This window comes from Bos indicus x Bos taurus, chromosome 11 (assembly GCF_003369695.1).
Source record: "Bos indicus x Bos taurus breed Angus x Brahman F1 hybrid chromosome 11, Bos_hybrid_MaternalHap_v2.0, whole genome shotgun sequence".
Lineage (NCBI taxonomy): Eukaryota > Metazoa > Chordata > Mammalia > Artiodactyla > Bovidae > Bos > Bos indicus x Bos taurus.
The window spans coordinates 19,262,674-19,277,694 of record NC_040086.1 but is presented as its reverse complement, the minus strand read 5'-3'; the positions used below and the strand labels follow the sequence as shown (position 1 = coordinate 19,277,694).

At 38.1% G+C, this 15,021-nt stretch overlaps 1 protein-coding gene across 2 annotated transcripts in view; it reads left to right on the top strand.

Annotated features, from left to right (window-relative positions):
- Positions 1-15,021, top strand: part of STRN (striatin) — a 112,376-nt gene that overhangs the window by 82,813 nt on the left and 14,542 nt on the right. For both annotated transcript variants that reach the window (XM_027555003.1, XM_027555004.1), the window contains 5 exons: positions 2,168-2,343; positions 4,475-4,522; positions 5,307-5,428; positions 9,542-9,709; positions 11,370-11,510. In XM_027555003.1, the coding sequence (XP_027410804.1) occupies positions 2,168-2,343; positions 4,475-4,522; positions 5,307-5,428; positions 9,542-9,709; positions 11,370-11,510 (655 nt within the window). The remainder of the gene's footprint in view (positions 1-2,167; positions 2,344-4,474; positions 4,523-5,306; positions 5,429-9,541; positions 9,710-11,369; positions 11,511-15,021) is intronic.

Genomic DNA, 15,021 nt, shown 5'->3' with positions numbered 1-15,021 from the left:
GCCCCATGGACTGTATGTAGCCTGCCAGGCTTCTCTGTCCATGGGATACTCCAGGCAAGTATACTGGAGTGGGTAGCCATTTCCTTCTCCAGGGGATGAACCTGCATCTCCCACATTCCAGGGAAATTCTTTACCATCGGAGCCACCAGGGAAGGGGACTACCAAAAGGTAAAAATAGGTGAGGCTGATTGGGAACTTAGTGGCTGCCTACCACATCAAGATAATCAAAGGAATTTAAGTACTCTTCCACATGAAAACCTTTTAGCTCTTTAATAAGAATAACAGAGGTCAGCTCATTTGCCCTTGTCGTCTTAACCTTCCTGCCAGCCCTGCCTACCCCCAAAATAATCAGCCCCACTCTTAGAGTAGTTCCTCTTCACTTACTGCTTCCCAGGTGGCGCTAATGGTAAAGAACCTGCCTGCCAATGCAGGAGACAAAAGAGACTCGGGTTTGATCCCTGGGTCCAGAAGATCCCCTGGAGGAGGGCATGGCAACCCACTTAAGTATTCTTGCCTGGAGAACCCCATGGACAGAGAACCTAATGGGGTATGGTTCATTGGGTTGCAAATAATCAGACACAACTGGAGCAACTTAGCACGCATGCATTGCCCCGGTTGTGACGTGTCCTGTCCAAATTTCTCTGCAGATTTTTAAATTTCTGGGTTCTAAATTACAGTTTAATAGTATAGCCTCTGAAACCAGATTGCTTGATTTTGAATCCTGACTCCTCCATTTACTAGATGGCAAGTCACTTAACTTCTCTTTCCCTAAAATGGATAGTCTATAAAGTGGGGATAGTGTTAATTCCTACATCATAGAGTTGTGAGGATTAAGTGAGTTAATGCTTTTTAAGTCTTTTGAATAATGTAGAAAATAATGAATGCTGCTTAGAATACCAGTTGTTGTTTCATTGATAATTTTTGTAACTGTGAGTATGGTAACATTTCTCTGCTGCTGCTAAGTCGCTTCAGTTATGTCCAACTCTGTGTGACCCCATAGACGGCAGCCCACCAGGCTCCCCAGTCCCTGGGATTCTCCAGGCAAGAACACTGGAGTGGGTTGCCATTTCCTTCTCCAATGCATGAAAGTGAAAAGTGAAAGTGAAGTCGCTCAGTCGTGTCCGACTCCTAGCAACCCCATGGACTGCAGCCTACCAGGCTCCTCCGTCCATGGGATTTTCCAGGCAAGAGTACTGGAGTGGGTGCCATTGCCTTCTCCAAACATTTCTCTAGTATATTACAGATACTTGCTTACATCTACCATGATTGTTAGCCTTGGAGTATGAAGTTCATCCATGGTGCTTGTGTAAAGTCAAACACTATCCTCTTTAGCTTTTCTATTAGTTGGAATGAAAAAACAATGCAATATTTTTTCAGTTATTGAGATTGAGATTCTGTGGAGAAAGTGAAAGTCACTCAGTCGAGTCCGACTCTTTGTGACCCTGTGGACCATAATCTACCAGGCTCCTCTGTCCATGGGGATTTTTCAGGCAAGAGTACTGGAGTAGGTTGCTGTTCCCTTCTCCAGGGAATCTTCCTAACCCAGAGATCGAACCCAGGTCTCCTGTGTTGCAGGCAGATTCTTTACCATCTGAGCTACCAGGGAAGCCCTTTGTGGAGAAAAGGAACATAATAAATATATAATTATGTTTGTAATATTTGATTGTCTCTTCCAATTTTAACATTTTGTTGCCAGTGTATAAACTTCATTACCAATTTGAAGAAAATTTAGCTCTTGTCTGAAACCATTGAAAATTTTGAAAGTATCATCATATTCTGTAATGTTAACATGTTTAAAGATAATTTAGTTTTTCAACTCTTACCCAAAATTGCTTTCTATTCTATAATTCAGGTTTAAATCACTTGTCTTTTTAAAAAGCATCCTAGTGAAATTTTGTTTTTTGTTACTAAGTTATTTGATCCTTCTTCTATACTGAATTATGTTATGTATTTTCTTATTATAGCATTCATATTTCTTCAAAGAAAACCATTGTTGACATATTGCTAATTTTGCCTATTGATTTGGTTATCTGCTTAAAAATTATATTATTTTGAAAGCTGCAAAATAATGATAGTTTAATGATGAAACAGTAAGAATTAATGCTGAAATACAGTTTCCCCCCCCATTCTGAACTAAGTATATTGGTATCTTTTGTTTCTTTAATAGATAGCAAACAATAAAGATGCATTGAGGAAGACATGGAACCCCAAGTTTACATTAAGAAGTCACTTTGATGGCATTAGAGCCCTCGCTTTCCATCCCACTGAGCCTGTTTTGATAACAGCATCAGAGGATCACACATTAAAAATGTGGAATTTGCAGAAAACAGCCCCAGCCAAAAAGTGAGAATATTCTACTTCAACTGTATTTGAATAATTTAATTAATATTTTTTTCAGCAGAGAAAGCCTTACTTTATTATTTGCTGTTAAATTCCCCAAATAATTTCTTCTAAAACTGACCCTTAGGGAGAAATGGTTTGTGAATGCTGATTATAATCTTTATTTGGTATTTTAAATAATGTTACATTTCAGGAACCCTCTGTCTGTACTGGAGGTTTCTGTTGTTGTAAGCAGCATGCTGATGCTGCTCAGTCACTTCAGTCGTGTCCAACTCTGTGCGACCCCACAGACAGCAGCCCACCAGGCTCTGCTGTCCCTGGGATTCTCTAGGCAGAAACACTGGAGTGGGTTGCCATTTCCTTCTCCAATGTAGTCATGTTTAAAATCGTCAAATCCCAACTCCAATCCTTCCCCACTGTTTACTAGGTTTGGACTTAGGCTGGAGCAGGTCCGGGCAAGAGACCTCTTTGATCTTTTCTTTTGATCTTGACCAAAATGTCTAGACTGAAGGGCACTGTTGCTGCTCTCACTTATATGCTAATACTTGCCTTGGCCCCTTGGTTCCTCTGTAAGCATGGACAGACATGAATTGGTATAAACCCCTTTTATCAGTCACCAAGCTAGTCCTGATCCCATTTGGTACTTTCTCTTTCTTCCTTGGATTACATGGTCCAGAACCCAGAATCTACCAGCAAGGGCCCTTCTATAGTGATGGATACCTCTTTTTATTAAAGAGTAGAAATGAACATCAAATAGAGGAGAGGATGGAAGTTTTACTACTGACAGAGAATATCTCCTGCCCAATTTGAAAGCAATCAGTGACATTCTAGCTGTCATACATAGACGTTCATCAGACAGCTCAACTGCTGCTGCTAAGTCACTTCAGTCGTGTCCGACTCTGTACGACCCCATAGACAGCAGCCCACCAGGCTCCCCCGTCCCTGGGATTCTCCAGGCAAGAACACTGGAGTGGGTTGCCATTTCCTTCTCCAGTGCATGAAAGTGAAAAGTGAGAGTGAAGTAGCTCAGTCGTGTCTGACTCTTCGCTACCCCATGGATTGCAGCCTACTAGGCGCCTCCATCCATGGGATTTTCTAGGCAAGAGTACTGGAGTGGGGTGCCAGTGCTTTCTCCGACAGCTCAACTGGATCTTGCTAAAATCAAGTGAATCTTCATGTAGATCAGGTGTCTTTAACAGAGAAAAGGTATTTCCTGTTTACAAACTGTGCCTTTTGTTCTTCAAGTTCTTTAGTTCACAGTGGGCATCATATTAGATGAGAGAATGTGAGTATCTCATTATATATTCTTGACTATAACTTTGAAATATATTGAAATTTCTTGCTGGTGGTAGCTTAGTAATAACACCATCACAAGCAAGTAACAATAGCCTTTGTTTACCTTTGAATTTAAAACTTTGGAAATGAGGAGAGCTATCATATGCCTAATTAAAAAAAAATCTGTAATACAATCCAATTTTAAATCCAGTTTCTGTTCTCAGTTATGGCCAGTATTAGCCGTGTAGAGTATTCATACACTCAGTATTCTGAGTAATGAATAATTATTCTGATGTCCAAATCTAATGTGGACAGTTTCTGCAGGTATTAAGGGTAGACATTGTTAATCTTTATGGAAATGCAAGGAAATTGAAGTACCTTTGATTGAAATTCTGTTCTGTCCTAGGCTGTTTTACCTTGAAGAATCTGATTTAATCTTCTAAATATTGGCTGTTATCCCTGTTTTTCTATTTTATATTAAACATAGAAGAATCTAAAGTTTCAAAAGATTAAATAATTTGCCTAAAGTTAGCCGATTAGATACAGAACTGGAAATTAAATCCAGAAGTTTATCTCTTCAAAACCCATGTGTTTTCTCCACGAGTGAGGCTCTCTCTCCCTTTAATCAAATAGATTAGGACAGTGCTAAAAGTGCTATAACAGTTACTAAAGAATTTTGTTTCTTGAAGTCACAGAAATACATGATTGCTGTTAAGTAAGCTTTATTGTGTCCTGGGGTTGAGAATTGTATATTACCATAGTGTTGATATTTCTAGGCGTGTTTTTATGACACATTCAGTCATACTGTTTACTACTGACTTTTAGAATGATAAAAAATCCTCCTTTCTCTCTGATTTAGGAGCACGTCTCTTGATGTGGAGCCTATCTATACATTCAGAGCTCATAAGTAAGTATGTGCTTTTTCTTTGTGTTAATCAACATCATTGTAAATCAGCCTGATTAGTATATTTTATTTTCTTTCACGTATGTATTTGTCATATGTGTTTTTTTTTGTATTTGGTAGCGTTTTTTTTTTTTGTAAATGTAAAAGAAAGTGGCAGATAATGTAATGTTAGCAACAAGTATATCGCTACCAAATAGGGATCCTTGCTGAAATTAGGTATTATTTGCATGATATTTAAATGATGTGTATATCTGTCTCTTAAAATGAAGTTGAGGCAGTTAAAATTAACTATTAGAAATCCTGCTCTTTTTTTCCTTAAAGATAACCCGGTAAAAATACCTGAGACATTTAAAAAATTGTGGTCACATTTCATGCTTTTCCTTTTTCCATTTAAGTTTAAGAAATGTACCTGTTCACTCGATTTAGCACAGAGGTTGGCATACATTAAGGGTCAGATTGTAAATGCTTTTCAGGCTGCATATTTAATGTTGCATATTCTTGCTTTTAGTTTAGTTTTGTATTACAACATTTTAAAAAGGTAAAAACTGTAAGTGCTTTAGGATTGTACAAAAACAGTTCACTGGTTGGATTTGATCCGTAGGCCATAGATCACACTAACCACTGGTTTAGCAGAGGAAGAAAAATGAATAGTGCTTTGATAATTTTTTTTATTTGTTGTACAAAATAGAAAAAGACAAAGCCACTTGAAAAACTAAGCATTCTTATTTCTAACTCATTCTAATATCAAATAGACTTTCTGAGGATGGAAATTGGTTTTTTCTCGCAGAGGCCCAGTGCTTTGTGTGGTGATGAGCAGCAGTGGTGAGCAGTGCTACAGTGGTGGTGCTGATGGGCTGATCCAGAGCTGGAACACCACCAACCCCAACATCGATCCCTATGACTCCTACGGTATGTGACTCCCCAAATATGGAGGGATGAAATATTTTCTTTTTATGTATTTTATATTGCATATATATGGATAAAATGAGATGTTTTTGAAAATAAATTTATTTTGTTAAAAAGGGTTTCTGTATTTGGGAATCAGTTTGATATATATATAATGCTAAAAAAAAGAGGGAAAATAATGTATTTTTCCTGAGAAAAGAGTTCCCACCCCCAAGTCTTACTGATTGAAAATGCTGGCTTGATTGACAGTTGTTTTCTTCATTTGTAGGCACGTGTACAGTACTTGATACATTATTATTAATCTATAATCGTACTTTGTCACTGTTCTTGACAAATAATTTTGAAGGAAAATGAATGTTGGCATCGTCTTCTTGATCACTTATTACAGAGTGTAGAGGCTAATGATTTTCAGAGTGTATAACACCAAAAATTTAAAAGACTTTTAAAAATTAAGAAGTACCCTTTGGATTTGGAAACAGCACCATGAATCAAAAACTGTATAATCTATCACTAGATATTATCATAAATTCTCTTTCAATTATTTTGATTTTCTCTTTAAATTCTCCATAAATTATAGAATGGTATGAAGTGTCGTATTTTTCATAAAACCATAGTTTATTTTTATTACCATTTTAGATTAATTTCACCACTAAACCTAAGATAAGAAATTCAGTAACTAAAATATTCTCCCAACATTTATTTAGTAATCATTTAACATATATTTTGTGAAAGATAACACCCTGTCTCCTGCTGCAGTTCTTTTCTGGATTTATCTGTTTCATACTTTTCATCACTTCCTTTATCCCTCTTTCAGAGATTCAGTTCAGTTCAGTCGCTCAGTCGTGTCCGACTCTTTGCGACCCCATGAATCGCAGCATGCCAGGCCTCCCTGTCTATCACCAACTCCCGGAGTTCACCCAGACTCATGTCCATCGAGTCAGTGATGCCATCCAGCCATCTCATCCTCTCTTGATTAGTTGACCTCATTCTCCCAAGCCAACCCTTTCCGTTTCGCTGTTGACCTTCTCTTGTTTCCTTTGAGACTGCACTGTCTTTCGTTTTTGCTGCCTCTCTCTTTTGCACTCATCTGAAGGCTTACCCTTTTTGCTCTCTTTCCATCCCCTGCTGCTGCTGCTAAGTCACTTCAGTCGTATCCGACTCTGTGTGACCCCATAGACGGCAGCCCACTAGGCTCCCCTGTCCCTGGGATTCTCCAGGCAAGAACACTGGAGGGGGTTGCCATTTCCTTCTCCAGTGCATGAAAGTGAAAAGTGAAAGTGAAGTCGCTCAGTCGTGTCCAACTCTTGAACAAATAGTAAATTCAGGTTTCTCCCATCTCGGGCAAGAAGAAGCCTTTTGTGACTCCATTTCCCTCTCTGGTTCTTTTTTTTTTTTTAATTTATTTAAATTGGAGGCTAATTACTTTACAGTATTGTAGTGGTTTTTGCCATATATTGATATGAATCAGCCATGGGTGTACATGTGTCCCCCATCCTGAACCCACCTCCCTCTCCACCCCACCCCTCAGGGTCATCCCCAGCCCTGAGCACCCTGTCTCATGCATCGAACCTGGACTGGTGATCTGTTTCACATATTATAATATACATGTTTCAAGGCTATTCTCTCAGATCATCCCACCCTTGCCTTCTCCCACAGAGTCCAAAAGACTGTTCTATACATCTGTGTCTTTTTTGCTGTCTCGCATATAGGGTCTTCGTTACCATCTGTCTAACCTCTCTTCCTTCCCGTGTCTCTTTGGTCTAGAAAACACAATTATTAGTTATTGATTCCATGTTCTTTCACTGTACATCATTCCTCTTCATTCTGTCTTGTGGCTGTGCCACTTAAATACAAAAAAGTATCAATAACTATCTAACTGGCTGATCCAAGGGATATTTTATAATTCTTATTTTACTTGATGTACTGGCTATCTGAAACTGTGGACCACTCTATCCTTTTTGAAATCTTTTCACTATAGGCTTTTTTGACACAACTCTATGACAGTTTCTATTCCCTATCCGTCATAAACTCCTTTTACTTTCTCACCTAAAAATATTGACATTTTTCGAGGCTAGACCCTAACTCATTTTTTGCATTGTACACATATTCTTTGGTAGACTGAATCCACTTTGTGGTTTTATATATTGTTGACTCATCAATCTCTTTTTTAAGCCAGAGGCTACCTACACAGCATTTCAAAATGGCCGTCTTATTGTCCATAAATCTCTACAAGCACTGTTTCTTCTTCCATATATTCTTAATTTTTTTGGCCACAGCATGCAGCTTGGGGGAATCTTAGTTCCCCAATCAGGGATTGAACCCGTGGCCCTGGCAGTGAGAGCACCAAGTCCTAACCACTAGACTATTAGGGAAGTCTGTTTTCAAATATTCTTTGTGTATTCTTTATCAGGTGGTAGCACTACCAAACTTATCCAAACTAGAAACCCAAGAGTTATCCTTGATTCTTTATACTATTTCACTATCCATCACTTACTAATTACTATACCTTTTTGTTAATACCCCCTAAATATTTATTGAATTTACTCCTTTTCTGCCCCTTTTATCACTGTCCTCGCTTTGATTTTCATCTTCACTCTCCCAGTCTTCTGAAACTTGCCTTCATCTTGTTTCTTTCCAATCTCTGCTACACTGTAATCAGAGTTACCATATTAAATACTGGCTTCACACTGCTGCTTCTGGGAAACCTTTCAGTGTTTCTCTGTTGCTTTTAGGGTAATTTCCTGAGTATGTCACAGGCATCCCACCATAAACTGACCACTCTCATCTCATCCACTTCTTGCCTCAAATTTCACAGTCCAGTAATACTGAATTTCTTATAAATGTCCTGATGTAGTGTTCTATTTTTCCTTCTGTGAGTTTGTAGGAGCTACCTCCTTTGCCAGGAGCGCCTTCCCTCTGCCCTTTGACAAGCCAACATCTGTACGCTCTAGGTGTAATTCTTTCCAAGAAGTGTCCAGTCTCTCTCTTCAGTAACTGGTACCTGCCACCGTTATTGTACTTAACCCACATTACTTTTTGAAGACAGGGTTGGTATTGTGTCTAATCATCTGCATGACCCCTGCATCTAGCATAGTGCCAAATACACAGTGTATCTTCAATAAATATTTTATGGTGTAACTAAAGAGGATATCGGAGAAGGCAATGGCAACCCACTCCAGTACTCTAGCCTGGAAAATCCCATGGACGGAGGAGTCTGGTAGGCTGCAGTCCATGGGGTCGCAAAGAGTCGGACACGACTGAGCGACTTCACTTTCACTTTTCACTTTCATGCATTGGAGAAGGAAATGGCAACTCACTCCAGTGTTCTTGCCTGGAGAATCCCAGGGACGGGGGAGCCTGGTGGGCTGCTGTCTATGGGGTCGTACAGAGTCGGACACGACTGAAGCAACTTAGCAGCAGCAGCAGCAGCAGCAAAGAGGATATAGAACAAATAACACCAGTGACATTTTAAACTTAACATCTCTGAACTATCTTGAAAGTACAACTTCTAGAGTCATTGTAAGAGTTAATAAGTAAAATTTCCAATTTGGCTTTTATCATGAAACACTCCTTCCTGGCTCCTCCCCCTTTCCCTCGCCACATGCGTATCATCCGTGTGTCTTGTTTGAGAATTTGGGGATTTCTGTAGGTCTCAGTTCATGTCCATTAAGAATGTCAGAGGCCTGTTGCTCCCAAGAGCTTTGATGGTAGTCATACCATCATAGCACAGGTGACCTGAAGGGTGTGTGCCAGGTGCTGAAGGACATCACTTCCTCAGGGAATGTGAGTTGTGGTTTCTCTGCAAGTAGATTAAATCCTAATGGTTTGTGTTAACATGCTTTAAAAAAAAAAAAATCAAGACAAATGGGAAGGAAAAAAGGGAGGGAGAAAGAAATGGCTGATTTTTTTAAGGAGAAAAATATGTACTTTAAAATTTTAATTTAGACATTTTAAACCCTATATTTGCATTGTTTCCAGTCCTGTTCTTGCTACATTTCAAAAGAATAATAGAAACTAGGAAGTATATTTTATACTGTGTATCTTCTAGTTTCCATTGGACTCTCTCAGTACCTTTATGATTTGTGCTTTTCCCCTGCATTCTTGCTGTTGTCGTAGATCCTTCTGTCTTAAGAGGCCCTCTCCTGGGCCACACGGACGCAGTCTGGGGCTTGGCCTACAGTGCAGCACACCAGCGTTTGTTGTCCTGTTCAGCAGATGGCACTCTCCGGTTGTGGAATACAACGGAGGTTGCTCCAGCCCTGAGTGTGTTTAATGATAATCAAGGTACATACCTTTTTCTCCTTTTTCTTACAGAGTCTTTTGTAAAATGTCTTATTCTAAAAGAAACAAATAGATGATTCTACAGACTCTTACTGTTCTAAATTTAATTTGAAGGTTTTTTTTTTTTTAAGCACTGAAAATATATTTGGTTGAGTTTCCAACTTAGTATGTATAATTTTAAAAAGCATACTATTTGGTGAAGTAGCAGGCATTTGTTTTGAATTTTTAAAAATTGAAATAATTTATATACAATCAAAAACAGATATTAAGGATACATTTTCATGAGTTTGACAAATACATGAAACTTTTGCTTCTATCAAGATAGAGAATGTTTCCTTCAGTGCCCAAAAGTTTCTCTGTGTTATTCACAGTCATCTCCTCCCCTCATTCCCAACCAGAGGTACCCACTGTTGTGGTTTCTTTCATTATAAATTAGTTTTGTCTATTCTAAAATTTCATATAAATGAAGTCATACAATGTATACTCTTTTTATATCTGACATTTTACTCTTACTGTAATGTTCTTGTTGCTTATCCATGTGGTAATAAATGTTAATAATTTAATTTTATTGTTTGTAGTTATTTCTTTAAACCACTGTGTTTATAATTTACCTCTTGATGAGCATTTGGCTTGTTTCTAGATTTTTCCTATTATGAACAAAACTCCTATGAACATTTGTATTTTTTTTTTTAATCACAGGCAGGTAAAGACCTGTAAATAGAATTTTGGGTCTTTAGAAGTAGATTTATGTATTTAACTGTTTAACTTTATGTGGCATCGCCAAACTTTCTTTGAAAGCGGTTGTGCCATGTTGTACCACTTATTGCGATGTGTGAGAATTCCAGGAGCCCTACATCCTTAATTACAAACATTTGTTGTTGATAGTGTAATTAATTTTAGCCATTTTGATGGGTGTGTGCAATAGTATTTCATTGTCTTTTTAAGCTGTATTTCTTTGGTGGCTATTTTGAGCACTTTTTTTGTATGCTCATTGTCCATTAATGTATCTTCTTCTGGAAGATACACGTTTTTGAACTGCTGGTTTACTTAGATTTTGAACCAGATTTTAAAAATCAGATTATGATCACGTATACATAGAATTTCACTTTTAATATTTATAAATAAGTTCCAGATTTTAACCAAGTTTTACCCTATTCTAAATGATAAATAAAATTGTCTTCTTTATTCATGAGCTGCCATAATTTGTGCCTAGGTTTTGACGAGTTGCCTGCATTTGATATTTGTATGACTCTACCAATAAATAACAATTTGAAATTTTACTTCTTGAATTCCATATTTTTAGTGAATTAGAATTCCTAGTAACTCACTAAAGTTAGATGGGCTTTTAAAATGAAGAATTCCCGTGATGCCACTCTACACCTCAGGTTGATTTGAGATGGAAGTAGAAAAACTTGTAGTCCATATGTTTTCCATTTATTCCTAAATAAAGGCTTGGATTCAATAAATACAGTGGCTGAGTGACTGGTGGAAGATGTGGTAAACAAGTAAGGATAGTAAAACAAACTAGGACTAAAAGAGCGAATTCTTACTCTAGCATTGAGCTTGGTTTTCTTCTTACACTGCAGCTTGTTTTGCTGTATTTGAAGCATATTGTAAAGTATACCCTAACTGACATTCTCTTCTAATATGTTTTGACTTATAGAATTGGGAGTCCCTGCCTCTGTGGATCTGGTAAGCAGTGACCCAAGCCATATGGTAGCATCATTCAGCAAAGGATACACAAGCATCTTTAACATGGAAACACAACAACGCATTCTCACTTTAGAATCCAATCTAGATTCAAGTATGTATACCAATTTTAAGTAGTATATGTTTGGATCAATTTTTTAGTGTTATCAAAATTAGAATTACTAGAGTCAACAATGAAAAATACTTGTCATTATAAAGTGTTCTGCCTCAAGATCATATAACACAGTTATATGTGAAGGATATAATGATTTACAGTTGATTTTAAGTCTTTAGGTTAAGTTTTATAACTCTACTGGTTGAAGCAGCATTTGATCTATTCTAAAGAGAAGCCGTTTAATTTTATACCAAATGTTTAGTTTTCAATTCTATTTGAAGAAAATAACATTTATTCTAAATACAGGCATATCTTGGAGTTATTGCAGGTTCAGTTTCAGACCTGCGAAATAAAGCACATACATATCACAATAGAGTTAGTCACACGAAGCTTTTGTTTTTCCAATGCATATTAAAGTTATGTTTACACTGCACTAGAGACTGTTAAGTGGGCACATACCTTAATTTAGAAATATTTTGTTGCTGAAAAATGCTATCATCTTAGCCTTCAGTGAGTCACAGTCTTTTTGCCTGGGGGAGGGTCCTGCCACGATGCTCATGGGTGACTGATCAGAGTGGTGGTTGCTGAAGGTTGGGGTGACTGTGGCAGTTTCTTAAAGAAGACATCAGTGAAGTTTGCTGCATCGATTGACTCTTCCTCTCACAAACAACTTCTCTGTAACATGCGTGGATGTTTGATAGCATTCTGCTTATAGTAGAACTCCTTTCAAAATGGGAGTAAGTCTTTTCAAACCCTGCCACTGCTTGATCAACAAGATTTATAATTATGTGACCTTTGTTGTCATTTCAACAATCTTCCCAGCATCCTCCCCAAGAATACATTCCTTCCCAAGAAACCACTTTCTTTGCTCATCCATAAGAAGCATTTCCTCATCCATCATGGGTTTTCTCATGAGATTGCAGCAATTCAGTCATATCATCAGGCTTCACTTCTAATTCTAGTTCTCTTGCTATTTCCACCATGCCCAAAACTTCCTTCACTGAAGTCTTGAACCCTTCATAGTCATCCATGAGGGTTGGAACTAACATTTTCCAAACTCCTGTTTGTGTTGACATTTTGACTGCTTCTCATGAATCACAAATACTTTTAATGGCATCTAGAATGGTAAATCCTTTCCAGAAGGTTTTCAATTGACTTTGCTTGGATCCATCAGAGAAATCACTATCTATGGCAGCTGTAGCCTCAAGAAATGTATTCCTTAAATAATAAGACTTGAAGGTCAAAATCACTCCTTGATCCATGGGCTGTATGTAGAATGAAGGTTTTGTTAGGAGGCATGAAAAAGCATGAATCTTGTATGTCTCTATCAGAGCTCTTGGGTGACGTTGTCATTGAACAATAATATTTGGAAAGGAATCTTCTTTTCTGAGCAGTAGTTCTCAAGAGTAGGCTTAAAATATTCAGTAAACCATGTTGTAAGCATATATGCTGTCATCCAGGCTTTGTTGTTCCCTTTATAAAGCAAAGGCAGAGTAGATTATTATAATTCTTAAGGATCATAGAATTTTCAGAATGTTAAATGAGCATTGGATTCACCATTAAGTCACCAGCTACATTAACCCCTCACAAGGGAGTCAGCCTGTTGAGGCTTTGAAGCAGGTGTTGACTTCCCTCTAGCTATGAAAGTCCTAGGTAGCAATTTCTTCAAATAGAAGGCTGTTTTGTCTACGTGGATCTGTTATTTAGTGTAGCCACCTTTATTCATTATCTCAGCTAGATCTGGATAAATTGCTGCAGCTGCCACATCAGCACTTGCTACTTCACTTTGCACTTTATGTGATAGAGACAGCTGCTTTCCTTAAACTTCATGAACGTACTTCTTCTAGCTTCAGACTTCTTCTGCAGCTTTCTCACCTCTTTCAGCCTTTGTAGAATTAAAGAGAGTTAGGACCTTACTCTAGATTAGGCTTTGGCTTAAGGGAATGTTGTGGCTGATTTGATCTTTTATCCAGACCACTAAAACTTTCTCCACATTGTTTTGCATTCTTATCATCTATATTTTTACTGGAGTAGCATTTTCAGTTTTCTTCAAGAACTTTTTTTCTTTGCAGTCAAAACTTGGCTAACTGGAGCAAGAGACCTAGCTTTCAGCCTATCATTTCGGCATGTCTTCCTCACTAAACTTAACCATTTCTGGCTTTTGATTTAAAGTGAGAAGTGTGTATAAATCTTCCTTCATTTGAACACTTGGTCATTGTAGGGTTATTGATTGGTCTAATTATAATATTTTTGTGCTTCAGAGACTTAGGAAGGCTCCCCTGAGAGGGAGAGACGTGGGGTTTTACAGCTGGTCAGTGGAACAACCGACCAGTGTTTGTCAAGTTCACCATCTCATATGGGTGCAGTTCATAGCATGCCAAAACAATTAAAATATCAAGGATTAGAAACCACAGATCACCATAACAAATAGTAACAATTAATTAATACTATTGTTAATAATAAGATATAAAAGTTTGAAATATTGCAAGATTTACCAAAATGTGACATAGACACAAAGTGAACAGATTTCTATTGAAAAAATGGAACCAATAGACTTGCGAAGTACAGAGTTGCCACAGACTTTCAATTTGTAAAACAACACGGTATTAGCAAAGCACAACAAAATATTTTATACAGTGCCTGTATAAAATAAATCTATTTTTTGTAATGTTATATTTTTAATTATAGTTTCTATACAATATTATATGTTACAGGTATACAGTATTAGTTCAGTTAAGTTGCTCAGTCGTGTCTGACTCTTTGCAACCCCATGAATCACAGCATGCCAGGCCTCCCTGTCCATCACCAACTTCTGGAGTTCAGTCAAACTCATGTTCATCGAGTCGGTGATGCCATCCATCCATCTCATCCTCTGTCGTCTCCTTCTCCTCCTGCCCCCAATCCCTCCCGGCATCAGGGTCTTCTCCAATGAGTCAACTCTTCGCACGAGGTGGCCAGAGTATTGGAGTTTCAGCTTCAGCATCAGTCCTTCCAATGAACACCCAGGACTGATCTCCTTTAGGATGGACTGGTCCGATCTCCTTGCAGTCCAAGGGACACTCAAGAGTCTTCTCCAATACCACAGTTCAAAAGCATCAATTCTTTGTCGCTCAGCTTTCTTCACAGTCCAACACTCACATCCATACATGACTACTGGAAAAATCATAGCCTTGACTAGACGGACCTTTGTTGGCAAAGTAATATCTCTGCTTTTCAATATACTATCTAGGTTGGTCATAACTTTCCTTCCAAGGAGTAAGCGTCTTTTAATTTCATGGCTGCAATCACCATCTGCAGTGATTTTGGAGCCCCCCAAAATAAAGTCTGACACTGTTTCCACTGTTCCCCGATCTATTTCCATTGAAGTGATGGGACCGGGTGCCATGGTCTTCGTTTTCTGAATGTTGAGCTTTAAGCCAACTTTTTCACTCTCCTCTTTCACTTTCATCAAGAGGCTGTTTAGTTCCTCTTCATTTTCTGCCATAAGGGTGGTGTCATCTGCATATCTGAG